Genomic DNA, 15,408 nt, shown 5'->3' on the forward strand with positions numbered 1-15,408 from the left:
GCCTGATTATTGGTCAATTTAAAAGGGCCTTTGGAAAGTTTAAGAAAGCCTATTAAGAAGACCTCACCTTTACAAGTTGGAGGATCCACATTCCATGTTCCATTTCCAGTGCAATAAATCTGATTTGGCCCATTAAGCTTATAATTTGGATTTTTGCATTCAAAGTTTATAACTTGGCCTATAGTATATTCATCATCATTCACGTATGACAGGACTCTTACACTGTCGTCCCTCACTGGCGGACATAGGCGAGCTGTAATGAAATTGAAAGCAGCACTATGAAAGGAATTTTTTTTAGCTTTGGTTTTGTAAAAACTACACTGTGTGAATAATGCCTAACATGTTATATCGTTACAGTATAGGCTGCGAGTCTGCTAGATTGACTACTTTTCCATCATACAGACTAAGGGTCCATTCACATGACCATGTCTTCTGTGTTCTTCTTCTTGGCTGCACCAAACAAAGCTATGACATGTTCGATTCTTTGTCGCAACTTAAAGTCAATTGGTCCGCACTGCAATGCGGGGTGGACACGGCTGGTCTCCATGTTTTGTGGATCTGCGGTTTGCGCTCCACAAAACGGACACGTTCATGTGAATGGATCCATATACCAGAAAATCTGTAAATCAATGTGGAGGTGGGAAAATTAGAACACACAGACTTCTCTAGATTCCTCGCAGCATTCCCAAAAGACTAATCAAAGTATAAAAAACTATATATTTCCGAACTTAGGGGGAGATTTATCAAAACTGGTGTGAAGGAAATCTGGCTAAGTTGCCCAGAGCAACCAATCACCTTTTGTTTTCCAAAGGAGGTCTGAAAAATGAAAGGTGGAATCTGATTAGTTGCTATGGGCAACTAAGCCAGTTTTGATAAATCTACCCCTTAGAGTAGGGATCAGCAACCTCCGACAGAAAGTACAACTCCCAGAATCCTCCAGTCACTTCTATGGAAGTTAGAAGAACACATGTTTGCATGCTGGGAATTGTAGTTTCACAGCAGCTGGAGTGCCGAAGGTTGCTGATCCCTGTCTTAGAGCCTTCCCTTTACTTTATGCATTGTGCACCTGACACACATTAAAGAGGTTCTCCAGGATTTTAAAAAATTTAAATACTTATATATTACTTTATTATAAATATATTCCCAAATACCTTTCACTAGTTATTATGGCTCATTTAGTCTCTTGAGCAATCATTAAGAGAAATAAAATGCCTGCTGTCCTATTAGTGCACACATAACCTGTCCTAATAACACAGCAGCACAAGTTACTTCAGAACACTTAGCTAAAGAACTGCCTCATCCTCCCCTCTGCTCTGCTTGTCAAAGATTATGATCCTGAATACAGATGATAACAGTTCTTCAGCTGAATCTCTGTAGGAATGGAGTTTATGAGGAGACATGAAGTACAGAGAGGAGGTGGGGATGTGGCTGATGAGCAGCAGCACTTGTATGCAGTCTCCATTACCACAGCCCCACATTACCACAGTCCGTCCTCTTTGTACTTCATGTCTACTCATGAACTCCGTTCCTACAGAGATTTATCAGAATTAGATCATATTAAACTGTGTTCATTATGATAATCCCTGACAAGTAGAGCAGAGAGGAGGATGAGGCGGCTCTTTAGCTAACTGCTCTGAAGTGACTTGTCCTGTGTGATTAGGACAGGTTTTGTGAGTACGTATAGGACTGCGGGAGGCCATTTTATTTCTGTTCATGATTTCACCCTAGACATAATGAGCCATTATAACTAATGAAAGATATTTGGGAACATATTTATAATAAAGTATTATTTAGGTATTTTCATTTTCTTAATTCCAGGAGAACCCCTTTAAGTCAAGATATTGAATTACATTTGCACAGCAGAGACTTAAAGGCGATCTGTCTGTCAACGCTGCCTTTTTTCATAGAACTCATAGAGGTAACACTGGTTATTTGTGGGGAGACCTGTCAGTCAAACTCAACTGATTAGGCAGAGCTGGAGCAGGAACGCTCAGCAGAAACTTCTCCCCGAGCAGGCATTTATTAAGTTGATTTCTCTAAAATGCAGCAATGCTTTAGAATTAAGGCTGATGCACACGACTGTATGTATTTTGCGGTCCTCAAAAAAACAGATCCGCAAAATGCAGTCCCCAATGCACGGAACGGCCGACCAACTTCCGTTTTTTTAAGCAGACCCATTGAAGTTAATGGTTCCTCATACGGTCCGCAAAAAAAAAAACAGAACAGTCATGGAAAGAACATACGTTCCTGTGCATGAGCCTATTTTAAAGGGGTTGTCCGGCTACAGATTTTGATGACCTATCCTCAGGACAGGTCATCAATATCAGATTGGTGGGGGCCAACTCCCAGCACCTTCGCCAATCTGCTGTTTGATGAGGCTGTTTCGCTCTTGCCAGGTCTGTGTCCTCTTCAATGTTTACTTGTAGGCCGTCTACTTTGTAGCGGCGTTGAAGTGTAATTACAGCTGTTTGTCCAATTCAAGTGCATTGGAGAGGAAGCTATAATTTGACATTGCATTGCTACTACAAAGTAAACGGTGTGCGGGTAAAGATAAAGAATGAGGAGGACACAGTGCCGTCCAAAGCCGATCAGAGCCAGACTCGCACCAATCTGATATTGATGACTTGTCCTGAGGATTACACCAGACAAACGCTTTAATATAATTAAGGCGCCTGGTGCTATATCATGCTGCCTGTGGAAAAGGTTACCTTATATTTGGGTTAAGTAGCAAATAACCCAGCAAGTAAGGGCTCATTCACACGGCCGTATCAATTTTTACAGACCGCAAATTGCAGATCCACAAAACAGATTCACAAATACAGACAAAAAGAGGACATGTAAAAAAAAAATTTTGCGCAGCCACGGAACAGAAGTGTGGATGCGGACAACTCACGGTGTGCTGTCCGCATCTTTTGCGGCCCCGTCGAAATGAAGGGGTTTCCATCTGATACGCAAAATTGCGGAATGGATGCGGACAGAAAAATACGGTTGTGTAGCAGAGAATACGTCAATTGAATGCTCGATGTTTGTTTATATAGGGCTACATTGGCCTGTCTCTTTTTATGTTCTCAGATTGTCTAAACATAAGATATCATCGGTACTTACCACCCATCTGTCGGTACAATGGCAGATTTTGAGCCAGTTGAAAGTAGAATGCAGTTGGTGAGATTTGAAGCAAATTTATTAAAAGGCAGACATCCCTAAATAAATGTGTTATTTTGAGATCCACAACAGTCAGAAATCTGTCAGCTCCAGATGTTAGCTGAAGGTCTAAGGGCTCATGCACACGACAGTATTTTGCGTTCAGTATACTGGCCGTTTTTGTAGTTCAGTATGCGGAACATATACTGAACCATTCATTTCAATGGTTCAGCAAAAAATACTGAAGTGTCTCCGTGTGCATTCCGTTTCAGTATTTCAGTATTTCCGTCCTGTGAAAAGATAGAACATGTCCTATTCTTGTCCGCAAATCACGGTGCTTGGCTCCATTCAAGTCAATGGGTCCGCAAAAAAAACGGAACACATACGGAAATGCATCCGTATGTCTTCCGTTTCTATTGAAAATGTTATGCCCAGCCCAATTTCATCTATGTAATTACTGTATACTGTATATGCCATACGGAAAAACGGAACGGAAAAACGGAACAGAAACGGAAACACAACGGAAACAAAAAACGGAACAACGGATCCGTGAAAAACGGACCGCAAAACACTGAAAAAGCCATACGGTCGTGTGCATGAGGCCTAAGGGAAATATGAAACACAAAGGACACTCGAGTGTATTTTGTGCTTCTGGTCTTTTTTTTGTCTTTCTTGCTTCTTTAAAAAAAAAAAATCAGCATGCTGGAGCTCCTAGCATTTTGCCAGGTGTTATGACAACATCCTCTCTATAAGGCCTCATGCACACGACCGTTGTGTGCATCCGTGGCCGTTGTGCCGTTTTCAGTTTTTTTTCGCGGACCCATTGACTTTCAATGGGTCTGTGGAAAAATCGGAAAATGCACCGTTTTGCAGCCGCATCCGTGATCCGTGTTTCCTGTCCGTCAAAAAAATAAGACCTGTCCTATTTTTTTGACGGACAACGGTTCACGGACCCATTCAAGTCAATGGGTCCGTGAAAAAACACACGGATGCACACAAGATTGGCATCCGCGTCCGTGATCCGTGGCCGTAGGTTACTTTCCTACAGACGGATCCGAAGATCCGTCTGCATAAAAGCTTTTTCAGAGATGAGTTTTCACTTCGTGAAAACTCAAATCCGACAGTATATTCTAACACAGAGGCGTTCCCATAGTGATGGGGACGCTTCTAGTTAGAATATACTACGAACTGTGTACATGACTGCCCCCTGCTGCCTGGCAGCACCCGATCTCTTACAGGGGGCTGTGATCCGCACAATTAACCCCTCAGGTGCTGCACCTGAGGGGTTAATTGTGCATATCGTAGCCCCTAATAAGAGATCAGGGGCTGCCAGGCAGCAGGGGGCAGACCCCCCTCCCTCCCCAGTTTGAATATCATTGGCGGCCAGTGTGCGGCCCCCCCCTGCCCCCCCCTATTGTAATATCATTGGTGGCCAGTGTGCGGCCTCCCCCGCCCCCCCTCCCTCTATTGTAATATCATTGGTGGCCAGTGTGCGGCCCCCCCGCCCCCCCCCTATTGTAATATCATTGGTGGCCAGTGTGCGGCCTCCCCCGCCCCCCCCCCTATTGTAATATCATTGGTGGCCAGTGTGCGGCCTCCCCTCTCCCCCCCCCCATCATTGGTGGCAGCGGAGAGTTCCGATCGGAGTCCCAGTTTAATCGCTCTGGGGCACCGATCGGTAACCATGGCAACCAGGCTGCTACTGCAGGCCTGGTTGCCATGGTTACTTAGCAATATTACAATATTAGAAGCATCATACTTACCTGCTGGTTGCTGCGCTGTCTGTGACCGGCCGGGAGCTCCTCCTACTGGTAAGTGACAGATAATTAAGCAATGCGCCGCTCAACAATGCGCCGCCCGGCCGGACACAGACAGCGCAGCAGCCAGCAGGTAAGTATGATGCTTCTAAGGGTACTTTCACACTTGCGGCAGGACGGATCCGACATGCTGTTCACCATGTCGGATCCGTCCTGCAGCTATTTCGCCGTGCCTCCGGACCACCGCTCCGTCCCCATTGACTATAATGGGGACGGGGGCGGAGCCCCGGCGCAGCACGGCGCAGCACGGCGAAAGGCCGCCGGACTAAAATTACTGCATGTCAGGTTTTTTAGTCCGGCGGCTTTCGCCGTGCACCGCTGTGCTGCGCCGGAGCTCCGCCCCCGTCCCCATTATAGTCAATGGGGACGGAGCGGCGGTCCGGAGGCACGGCGAAATAGCCGCAGGACGGTTCCGACATGGTGAACAGCATGTCGGACCTGTCCTGCCGCTAGTGTGAAACTAGCCTAATATTGTAATATTGCTAAGTAACCATGGCAACCAGGCCTGCAGTAGCGTCCTGGTTGCCATGGTTACCGATCGGAGCCCCAGAGCGATTAAACTGGGACTCCGATCGGAACTCTCCGCTGCCACCAATGATCGGGGGGGGGGGGGGGAGAGGGGAGGCCGCACACTGGCCACCAATGATATTAATACAATAGAGGGGGGGCCGGGGGGGCCGCACACTAGCCACCAATGATATTACAATAGAGGGAGGGGGGGCGGGGGAGGCCGCACACTGGCCACCAATGATATTACAATAGGGGGGGGGGGCGGGGGGGCCGCACACTGGCCACCAATGATATTACAATAGAAGGGGGGGCGGGGGAGGCCGCACACTGGCCACCAATGATATTCGTCGTATATTCTAACTAGAAGCGTCCCCATCACTATGGGAACGCCTCTGTGTTAGAATATACTGTCGGATCTGAGTTTCACGATGTAACTCAAATCCGATGGTATATTCTAACATAGAGGCGTTCCCATGGTGATGGGGACGCTTCAAGTTAAAATATACCATCGGATTGGAGAAAACTCTGATCCTATGGTATATTAATTCCTGACTTTACATTGAAAGTCAATGGGGGACGGATCCGTTTGAAATTGCACCATATTGTGTCAACGTCAAACGGATCCATCCCCTTTGACTTGCATTGTAATTCAGGACGGATCCGTTTGGCTCCGCACGGGCAGGCGGACACCAAAATGACTTTTTTTTCATGTCCGTGGATCCTCCAAAAATCAAGGAAGACCCACGGACGAAAAAACGGTCACGGATCACGGACCAACGGAACCCCGTTTTGCGGACCGTGAAAAAAAACGGTTGTGTGCATGAGGCCTAAGGCAAAAAACCATGAAGAAAAATCTAGTAGTGATACGCAGTGTGTCCAAATAGCTCCAGAAAAAACACCACAAAAAAGCAGCAAAAAATGAAGATGCCAACTAGTACAGTGACTGAGTCACACCACACAAAAACAAAAGTTTTAGACTTTAGAAAAACAGACTTTTCTAAAATTAGATTAGTGGTATACAAGTCCCTATCAGACTGGAACAGTTTCATTGGAGTCCAGGAGAAATGGGACTACTTAAAAGTGGCACTATTGAAGGCAACAGAAAATTGCATTAGGCTTGTCAGTAAAAGCAAAAAAAGGAAGAGACCACTGTGGTACTCAGCAGAAGTGGCCAAAATCATTAAAAACAAAAAGATAGCATTTAGGAATTATAAAAAAAAAAAAAACGAGGATGACAGACAAATTTATAAGATTAGGCAGAGAGAGGCCAAACAAGTTATAAGAGCTTCCAAAGCACAGGCAGAAGAGAAATTAGCTCAGTCAGGGAAAAAAGGCGAGAAGGCATTCTTCAGATACATAAATGAAAAAAGGAAACTAAAACAAGGAATTACCAAATTAAAAACAAAAGAAGGAAGGTATATAGAAGAAGATAAAGAACTAGCTGACTGCCTCAATGAATATTTCTGTTTAGTTTTTACAAAGGAAAATGAAGGAGAAGGACCTCAGTTAGGAAAGAAGACTAATGAATCTTTTGATGCATGTGTCTTTACAGAGGAAGAGGTTCTAAGTCAGCTGTCTAAAATTAATACAAATAAGTCACAGGGGCCTGATGGGATACACCCAAAGATATTAAAAGAGCTCAGCGTTGAACTAGCAAAACCATTAACAGATTTATTTAACCAATCGCTGGCAACAGGAGTCGTCCCAGAAGATTGGAAATTAGCAAATGTTGTGCCCATTCACAAGAAAGGTAGTAGGGAGGAATCGGGCAACTATAGGCCAGTAAGCCTGACATCAATAGTGGGGAAATTAATGGAAACCATACTTAAGGAGAGGATTGTGGAACATCTAAAATCCCATGGATTGAAAGATGAAAAACAGCATGGGTTTACTTCAGGGAGATCATGTCAAACTAATCTTATAGATTTTTTCGATTGGGTGACTAAAATAATAGATGGAGGAGGTGCAGTAGACATCGCTTATCTAGACTTTAGTAAGGCTTTTGATACTGTCCCACATAGAAAGCTTATCAATAAAGTGCAGTCTTTGGGCTTGGACTCCCATATTGTTGAATGGATTAGGCAGTGGCTGAGGGACAGGCAACAGAGGGTTGTAGTCAATGGAGTATATTCAGACCAAGGTCTTGTTACCAGTGGGGTACCTCAGGGATCTGTTCTGGGACCCATATTGTTTAATATCTTTATCAGCGAAATTGCAGAAGGCCTCGATGGTAAGGTGTGTCTTTTTGCTGATGACACAAAGATTTGTAACAGGGTTGATGTTCCTGGAGGGATACACCAAATGGAAAAGGACTTAGGAAAACTAGAGGAATGGTCAAAAATATGGCAACTAAAATTTAATGTTGATAAGTGCAAGATAATGCACCTGGGACGTAAAAACCCAAGAGCAGAATATAAAATCAGTGATACAGTCCTAACCTCAGTATCTGAGGAAAGGGATTTAGGGGTCATTATTTCAGAAGACTTATAGGTAGGCAGACAATGTCATAGAGCAGCAGGAAATGCTAGCAGAATGCTTGGGTGTATAGGGAGAGGAATTACCAGTAGAAAGAGGGAGGTGCTCATGCCGCTCTACAGAGCACTAGTGAGACCTCATTTGGAGTATTGTGCTCAGTACTGGAGACCATATCTCCAGAAGGATATTGATACTTTGGAGAGAGTTCAGAGAAGAGCTACTAAACTGGTACATGGATTGCAGGATAAAACTTACCAGGAAAGATTAAAGGACCTTAACATGTATAGCTTGGAAGAAAGACGAGACCGAGGGGATATGATAGAAACTTTTAAATACATAAAGGGAATCAACAAGGTAAAAGAGGAGAGAATATTTAAAAGAAGAAAAACTGCTACAAGAGGACATAGTTTTAAATTAGAGGGGCAAAGGTTTAAAAGTAATATCAGGAAGTATTACTTTACTGAGAGAGTAGTGGATGCATGGAATAGCCTTCCTGCAGAAGTGGTAGCTGCAAATACAGTGGAGGAGTTTAAGCATGCATGGGATAGGCATAAGGCCATCCTTCATATAAGATAGGGCCAGGGGCTATCCATAGTATTTAGTATATTGGGCAGACTGGATGGGCCAAATGGTTCTTATCTGCCGACACATTCTATGTTTCTATGTTTCTATGTTTCAACTCCCCCACCCCATGCTTATTCTTGCAATTTTTACCAGCAAAAAATGCCAGAGCCAAATTCATGTGTGTATATACTCTAAATCTGCTATGAACAGACATAGATTTGTGCCAAAATGTTGTGCCCCTTCTCTTCATTTATTGAGGCAAATTGTGGTGCAAACTATGGGGGTCATTTATTAAACAGAAATATGCCTATATTAGGGTCCATTCACACGTCCGTTGTGTATTGCGGATCAGCAATACACCCGGCCGACACCCCCATAGCACTGCCTATTCTTGTCCGCAATTGCGGACAAGAATAGGACATGTTCTATTTTTTTCCGGAGCCGCGGACTGGAAGATCAGGGGCGCGCTCAGGAAATGCGGATGCGGACAGCACACTCTCATAGAGAATGAATGGGTCCGCACCCGTTCTGCAATTTGCGGAAAGGATGTGGACCCATTCTACGGACGTGTGAATGGACCCTTAGGCGTATTTCTGGCGCAGCTTGCGGCACAAAGGTCCTTTGCACCACCAATATGCGACTTCTCCCCGCTCACGCCGGGTCCAGAAAAGTGGAAGGGGAGGGGCCAGTAGGCCTGACTCATTTACCATTTTCTATGCCTGTTTTAAGCATAGAAAATGGTCTAAATGTAAGGCCCCTTTCACACGAGCGAGTTTTCCGCGCGGTGTGCATTGCGTGACGTGAACGCTTAGCACCCGCACTGAATCCTGACCCATTCATTTCAATGGGGCTGTGTATATGAGCAATGATTTTCACGCATCAGTTCTGCGTTGCGTGAAAATCGCAGCAGGTTCTATATTCTGCATTTTTCACGCAGCCCTGGCCCCATAGAAGTGAATGGGGCTGCGTGAAAAACGCATTGCATCCGTAAGCAAGTGCGGGTGCGATGCGTTTTTCACTGATGGTTGCTAAGGCCTCTTTCACACGGGCGTTGCCGCAAAAGGTGTGGGTGCGTTGCGTGAACATGCGCGATTTTTCCGCGCGAGTGCAAAACATTGTAATGCATTTTGCACTCGCGTGAGAAAAATCGCGCATGTTTGGTACCCAAACCCGAACTTCTTCACAGAAGTTCGGGCTTGGGATCGGTGTTTTGTAGATTGTATTATTTTCCCCTATAACATGGTTATAAGGGAAAATAATAGCAATCTGAATACAGAATGCATAGTACAATAGGGCTGGAGGGGTTAAAAAAATTATTTAACTCACCTTAATCCACTTGCTCGCGCAGCCCAGCATCTCTTCTGTCTTCATCTTAGCTGTGTGCAGGAAAAGGACCTGTGGTGACGTCACTCCGGTCATCACATGGTCCGTCACATGATCTTTTACCATGGTGATGGATCATCTGATGACCGGAGTAACGTCACCACAGGTCCTTTTCCTGCACACAGCTAAGATGAAGACAGAAGAGATGCCGGGCTGCGCGAGCAAGTGGATTAAGGTGAGTTAAATTTTTATTTTATTTTTTTAACCCCTTCAGCACTATTTTACTATGCATTCTGTATTCAGAATTCTATTATTTTCCCTTATAACCATGTTATAAGGGAAAATAATAATGATCGGGTCCCCATTCCGATCGTCTCCTAGCAACCGTGCGTGAAAATCGCACCGCATCCGCACTTGCTTGCGGATGCTTGCGATTTTCACACAACCACATTCATTTCTATGGGGCCTGCGTTATGTGGAAAACGCACAAAGAGGAGCATGCTCTGATTTTCACGCAACGCACAAGTGATGCGTGAAAATCACCGCTCGTGTGCACAGCCTCATAGAAATGAATGGGTCAGGATTCAGTGCGGGTGCAATGCGTTCACCTCCCGCATCGCATCCGCGCGGAATACTCGCTCGTGTGAAAGGGGCCTAAGGCTGGTTTCACACGGGCGTTGCGGGAAAAGGTGCGGGTGCATTGCGGGAACATGCACAATTTTTCCACGCGAGTGCAAAACATTGTAATGCGTTTTGCACGCGCGTGAGAAAAATCGGCATGTTTGGTACCCAAACCCAAACTTCTTCACAGAGGTTCGGGTTTGGGTTAGGTGTTCTGTAGATTGTATTATTTTCCCTTATAACATGGTTATAAGGGAAAATTATAGCATTGTTAATACAGAATGCATAGTACAATAGGGCTGGAGGGGTTAAAAATAAATAAAAAATAATTTAACTCACCTTAATCCACTTGATCGCGCAGCCCGGCTTCTCTTCTGTCTTCTTCTTTGCTGTGCACAGGAATAGGACCTTTGATGACGTCACTGTGCTCATCACATGGTTCATCATCACCATGGTGAGGGACCATGTGATTGGATTATGTGATGTGACGTCACCACAGGTCCTTAGCCGGCAGCTCAACATTACAGAAGAAGACAGAGATCGGCAACTACGCGATCAAGTGGACTCGGTGAGTTTTTTTTTTTTTTTAACCCCTCCATCACTATTTTACTTTGCATTCTGTATTCAGAATGCTATTATTTTCCCTTATAACCATGTTATAAGGGAAAATAATACAGATCGGGTCCCCAGCCCGATTGTCACCTAGCAACCATGCGTGAAAATCGCACCGCATCCGCACTTGCTTGCGGATGCTTGCGATTTTCACGCGGCCCCATTCACTTCTATGGGGCCTGCGTTGCGTGAAAAACGCTGAATATAGAGCTTGCTGCGATTTTCACTCAACGCACAAGTGATGCGTGAAAATCACCGCTCGTGTGCAAAGCCCCATAGAAATGAATGGGTCCGGATTCAGTGCGGGTTCAATGCGTTCAACTGGCCCGTTTGAAAGGGGCCTATCTGCGGCCAATCCACCACCAGTGCAGGGCTTTATTAAGACAGGCGTCTAAAACACCGGTCTTAATAAATGTGCCCCTATGTCTCTTGGGAGACTATGCCCACTTTTCTTATCATTTTTCAAGTCTATTGAGGGAAAATTATGTGTTTGTTCAACTTTTAGCAAATTATGCCAAAAACTGACAAACAGATTAGTGTGGGCCAGTGTGCATATCCACCAGGGTATGTGTTTGGGACCTGTGTACCTAGATTGACACTTGTAGTCTCTGATGTATTTTTTTACAAAGTCAAGTATGGGTCCAAAAAAAGGAAAAAAGTATAAAGACTGGTACTTTACCCCTCTTTTGTATCCATGTTTGTTTTGGCTAATAAAAAAAAAGCCTTGAAAATCGCGTTAAGGGCCTATTCACATGAGTGATGTTCATGTCCATCTGCTGTTCACGTTTAGAATGAACAGCATACAGACTGAGCACTGAAACATTATAGTCAATGAGCCAATTCACACGAATGATTTTCTGTACACACTAAGGGCTCGTTCACATGAACTTTTTTGCATTCCGTATACGGGCCATTTTTTGCGTTCCGTATACGGTCCGTATACGGAACCATTCATTTCAATGGTTCCGCAAAAAAATGGAATGTACTCCGTATGTATTCCATATCCATTCCGTTTTTGCGGAAACCATCTATTGAAAATGTTATGCCCAGGCCCAATTTTTTCTATGTAATTACTGTATACTGTATATGCCATACGGAAAAACGGAACAGTCGTGTGAATGAGCCCTAATAGAGAATTGTAGCATGCACGCACTAGATTTGCGCACTCAAGTCAATGGGCCCATGAAAAAAAAAATGTATTAGCACATGGATCCCATCCGTAGGTCATCTGTTTTTCATAGATGGTTACTAGGAAATACTGAAAAGAAATGAAATAAGTTTTTTTTACGTAAAAAAATTGATGAGATACTAATGTCATACAGACCAAAATGTTGTCAATCACTATTGATTCAACACAGATTACAGACAAGCTTTACAATGCTGATCTGAATAGGTCCTTAGGTTTCCTTCACACTCACTTTTTGGGATTTTTCTTTTTGGAATGTAAAAACTCCATGAATTGTAGGCATTTTTTAAAAAAGCGATGGTGGCATTTTTCTATGCAGCCATTTTTGATATTTCTAAAGCATGCAAATTTTTTTTGTTAATCCACTGGACCCAAAAGTAAGGACAACCATCTCAATATGCATTGTTTACATTGCACTTGAATGGGGCCGCAATCCGTTCGTTCCGCAAAAAGATATGACAAGTTCTATATTTTTGTGGAACGGAAGCACGGAATGGAACACCACAGAAGCATTCCATAGTGCTTCCGTTCCGTGCTTCTGTTCCGCACCGCATCTCCGGATTTGCGGACCCATTGAAGTGAATGGGTCTGCATCTGTGATGTGGAATGCACACGATCGGTGCCCCGTGTATTGCGGACCCACCGTATACGGGACGCAATACGGCCACGGGGGGCACATGGTCGTGTGCAAGAGGCATTATGCTGAACAAAGTGCTAAAAACAGCATTCTGTGTATGACACCACCCTAAAAAGATCTGTTTCCAGCCTAATACACGTAAACCACTCAATATTGCAGTGGATGGACTACTATGGCAATGTTTCCGACAACACTATTATGATATGTTTAACTGTATATGACTAGCACATCATAATGACAGTAGGAGCATTACCTGGTGTCCTAGCACATATACAGTCTTGGTGTGTTTCACACAACATATTGAGAAACTAGCTTCTAGAGAAGCGGTCCTCTCAAAGGAGAGGCCAATCAATATACGTTGGATAATCAGTAAGTTCAGATCTAGATCAGGATCTGTGATAGTTTACTCATCGAGGAATTAAAATATTCATATAAACTGGTTATTTTCCCTACCTTCACAGTGAGGAGGTTCATTTGTCCAACCAATGTCAGAACATACTCGAGTTTTATGCTTGCTCACCATCTGATACCTGGTGTAAAAATACATACAATATATAGAAGTAAAGGTAGGATGTGTGCATGAATATTTTAGCTTGTAATGGATTTCTGCTGCCATATGACAAGTCTATGTAGGTCTGACTGCGTAGAGGCCAGTGCTATAAAGATGATTGCCAGTGACTGAGGATAATTCTAGTTTTGTATTATTTTTACTGATTCATACAGAGTCCAAATTCCCAACACCATTTCAGTGGAGGACAAAACTATATCACTGCATTGCTTTTTGAGAACCATAAAGATCTCTATTCTGTTTAGCAAAACCATGGGAGGGTGTTTGCATCCTTGGTGTTGTGGCCCTAATATAGACACTAAGGGTGTAATTTACTACCCAGAAATACGACTATATTAGGGCATATTTCTGGTGCAGATTGAGGCAAAAAATGTCCTTTGTGTCACAATCTGAGACTTTTCCCCGCTCACGCCAGGTCTAAAAAAAGGCATGCCGTGAGCCCGTCTCACTTACCATTTTCTATGCCTGGGGTAGGGGTTGAAAATGGTCTAAATGAAAGACAGCTAGGAAGCTGTCTTACATTTGGAAGTGGCATTGGACCAATGAATTATGTAGAGGCCAGCGTCTCTACAAAACTCCAGTAGATCCACCGCCAGCACAGGGACTCATGAAGACCAGCATCTAAAATGCCCACCTAAAATGCGTCCAACATTCCAAATCAAAGCTGAGCAAAAGAGGCCTACTACTAAATCTGTGTCCTTTACTTAGTTATACTAAATAAAGTTATACTACTATAGCAACTAACATATTTACAAATATGTTCTCCTCAAGTCACTTTAACAGCAAAGTCGAATCAGCGGCAATTATAAAAAAAATTATAAAAAGTTGCTATTAGTTGTTATGCTAATTAGGCCTGGTTGAGGTCACCATTCTGATTTCTGTTCGTAAAACACAGATAGAAACACAGATAGATCTTACATAATAATCCAGAACAATTTATTTGAATGGATTGAGTCATGGTTAGAAAACAGGCAAGAACGGTGCATGTTGGCTTTGAGTGTACTTATGGTTTATACAGTACATACCCCTCATCACAAGTGTATTCCACCACAGCTCCAAATACTAACTCATCTCCTTCTATTAGTTCGAATGTGCCAAAGGGTGTATCTCCAGGATGACCACATGATTTCTCTGTCGAGAGCAGAAAAACAAGCTTTAATTCAGTAGTGATTCAATGAACCTAAGGACCTAATTATAAATCACAGAATTTACAGGACTTTAATATTGATAGCTGAAATACAAGTTTTACTGAATCTTTTCCCACAAAACTATATATCAATCTGCTCAGCTCCTCCTGCTCTATAATATGCTGCCTGCAGCTCAGACACCATGTTCAACGTGACAGGTACCCTTTAAAGTCCCCAAGGAAGTTAGTAACAATAAAAAATCTAGTCCAGGGATGGCATTTTCTCTTGAAATGCCAAGATTTTAGGTGGGCAAGGGGGTTTTGTTGTCCACCTCATACTAATCTCCAGCTAGCACTTAAACCACCGTCCACCAGTGTCACAACATTAAGGGTGACTTCCCACTAAACATTTTTTTTAAATGCTGCAGTTTTTGTGCCAGTTTTTTTTTTAACCCAGAAATATGGATCAGGAAAGAGGAAGAATAATCATATATTCACACATACAGGTTTTGATAAGGTTTTGTTCAGGTTTATTTGGTGCAGTTTTTTGAGCCAATGGCTCAAGTGGATTTAAGAGGAATGGAAAATATATAAATATATACAGTACAGACCAAAAGTTTGGACACACCTTCTCATTCAAAGAGTTTTCTATATTTTCATGACTATGAAGGCATCAAAACTATGAATTAACACATGTGGAATTATATACATAACAAACAAGTGTGAAACAACTGAAAATATGTCATATTCTAGGTTCTTCAAAGTAGCCACCTTTTGCTTTGATTACTGCTTTGCACACTCTTGGCATTCTCTTGATGAGCTTCAAGA

The 15,408-nt window shown here is 43.4% G+C and overlaps 1 protein-coding gene across 1 annotated transcript in view; it reads right to left on the reverse strand.

Annotated features, from left to right (window-relative positions):
• LOC120979012 (complement factor H-like) overlaps nucleotides 1-15,408 on the reverse strand; it is a 139,902-nt gene that overhangs the window by 48,246 nt on the left and 76,248 nt on the right. Inside the window, exons 3-5 of the mRNA XM_040407506.1 lie at nucleotides 14,480-14,585; nucleotides 13,340-13,416; nucleotides 68-253 (exon numbers count right to left, since the gene is read on the reverse strand). Of these exons, the coding sequence (XP_040263440.1) occupies nucleotides 68-253; nucleotides 13,340-13,416; nucleotides 14,480-14,585 (369 nt within the window). The remainder of the gene's footprint in view (nucleotides 1-67; nucleotides 254-13,339; nucleotides 13,417-14,479; nucleotides 14,586-15,408) is intronic.

Source organism: Bufo bufo, chromosome 9, assembly GCF_905171765.1.
Source record: "Bufo bufo chromosome 9, aBufBuf1.1, whole genome shotgun sequence".
In the NCBI taxonomy this organism is placed as follows: Eukaryota; Metazoa; Chordata; class Amphibia; order Anura; family Bufonidae; genus Bufo; species Bufo bufo.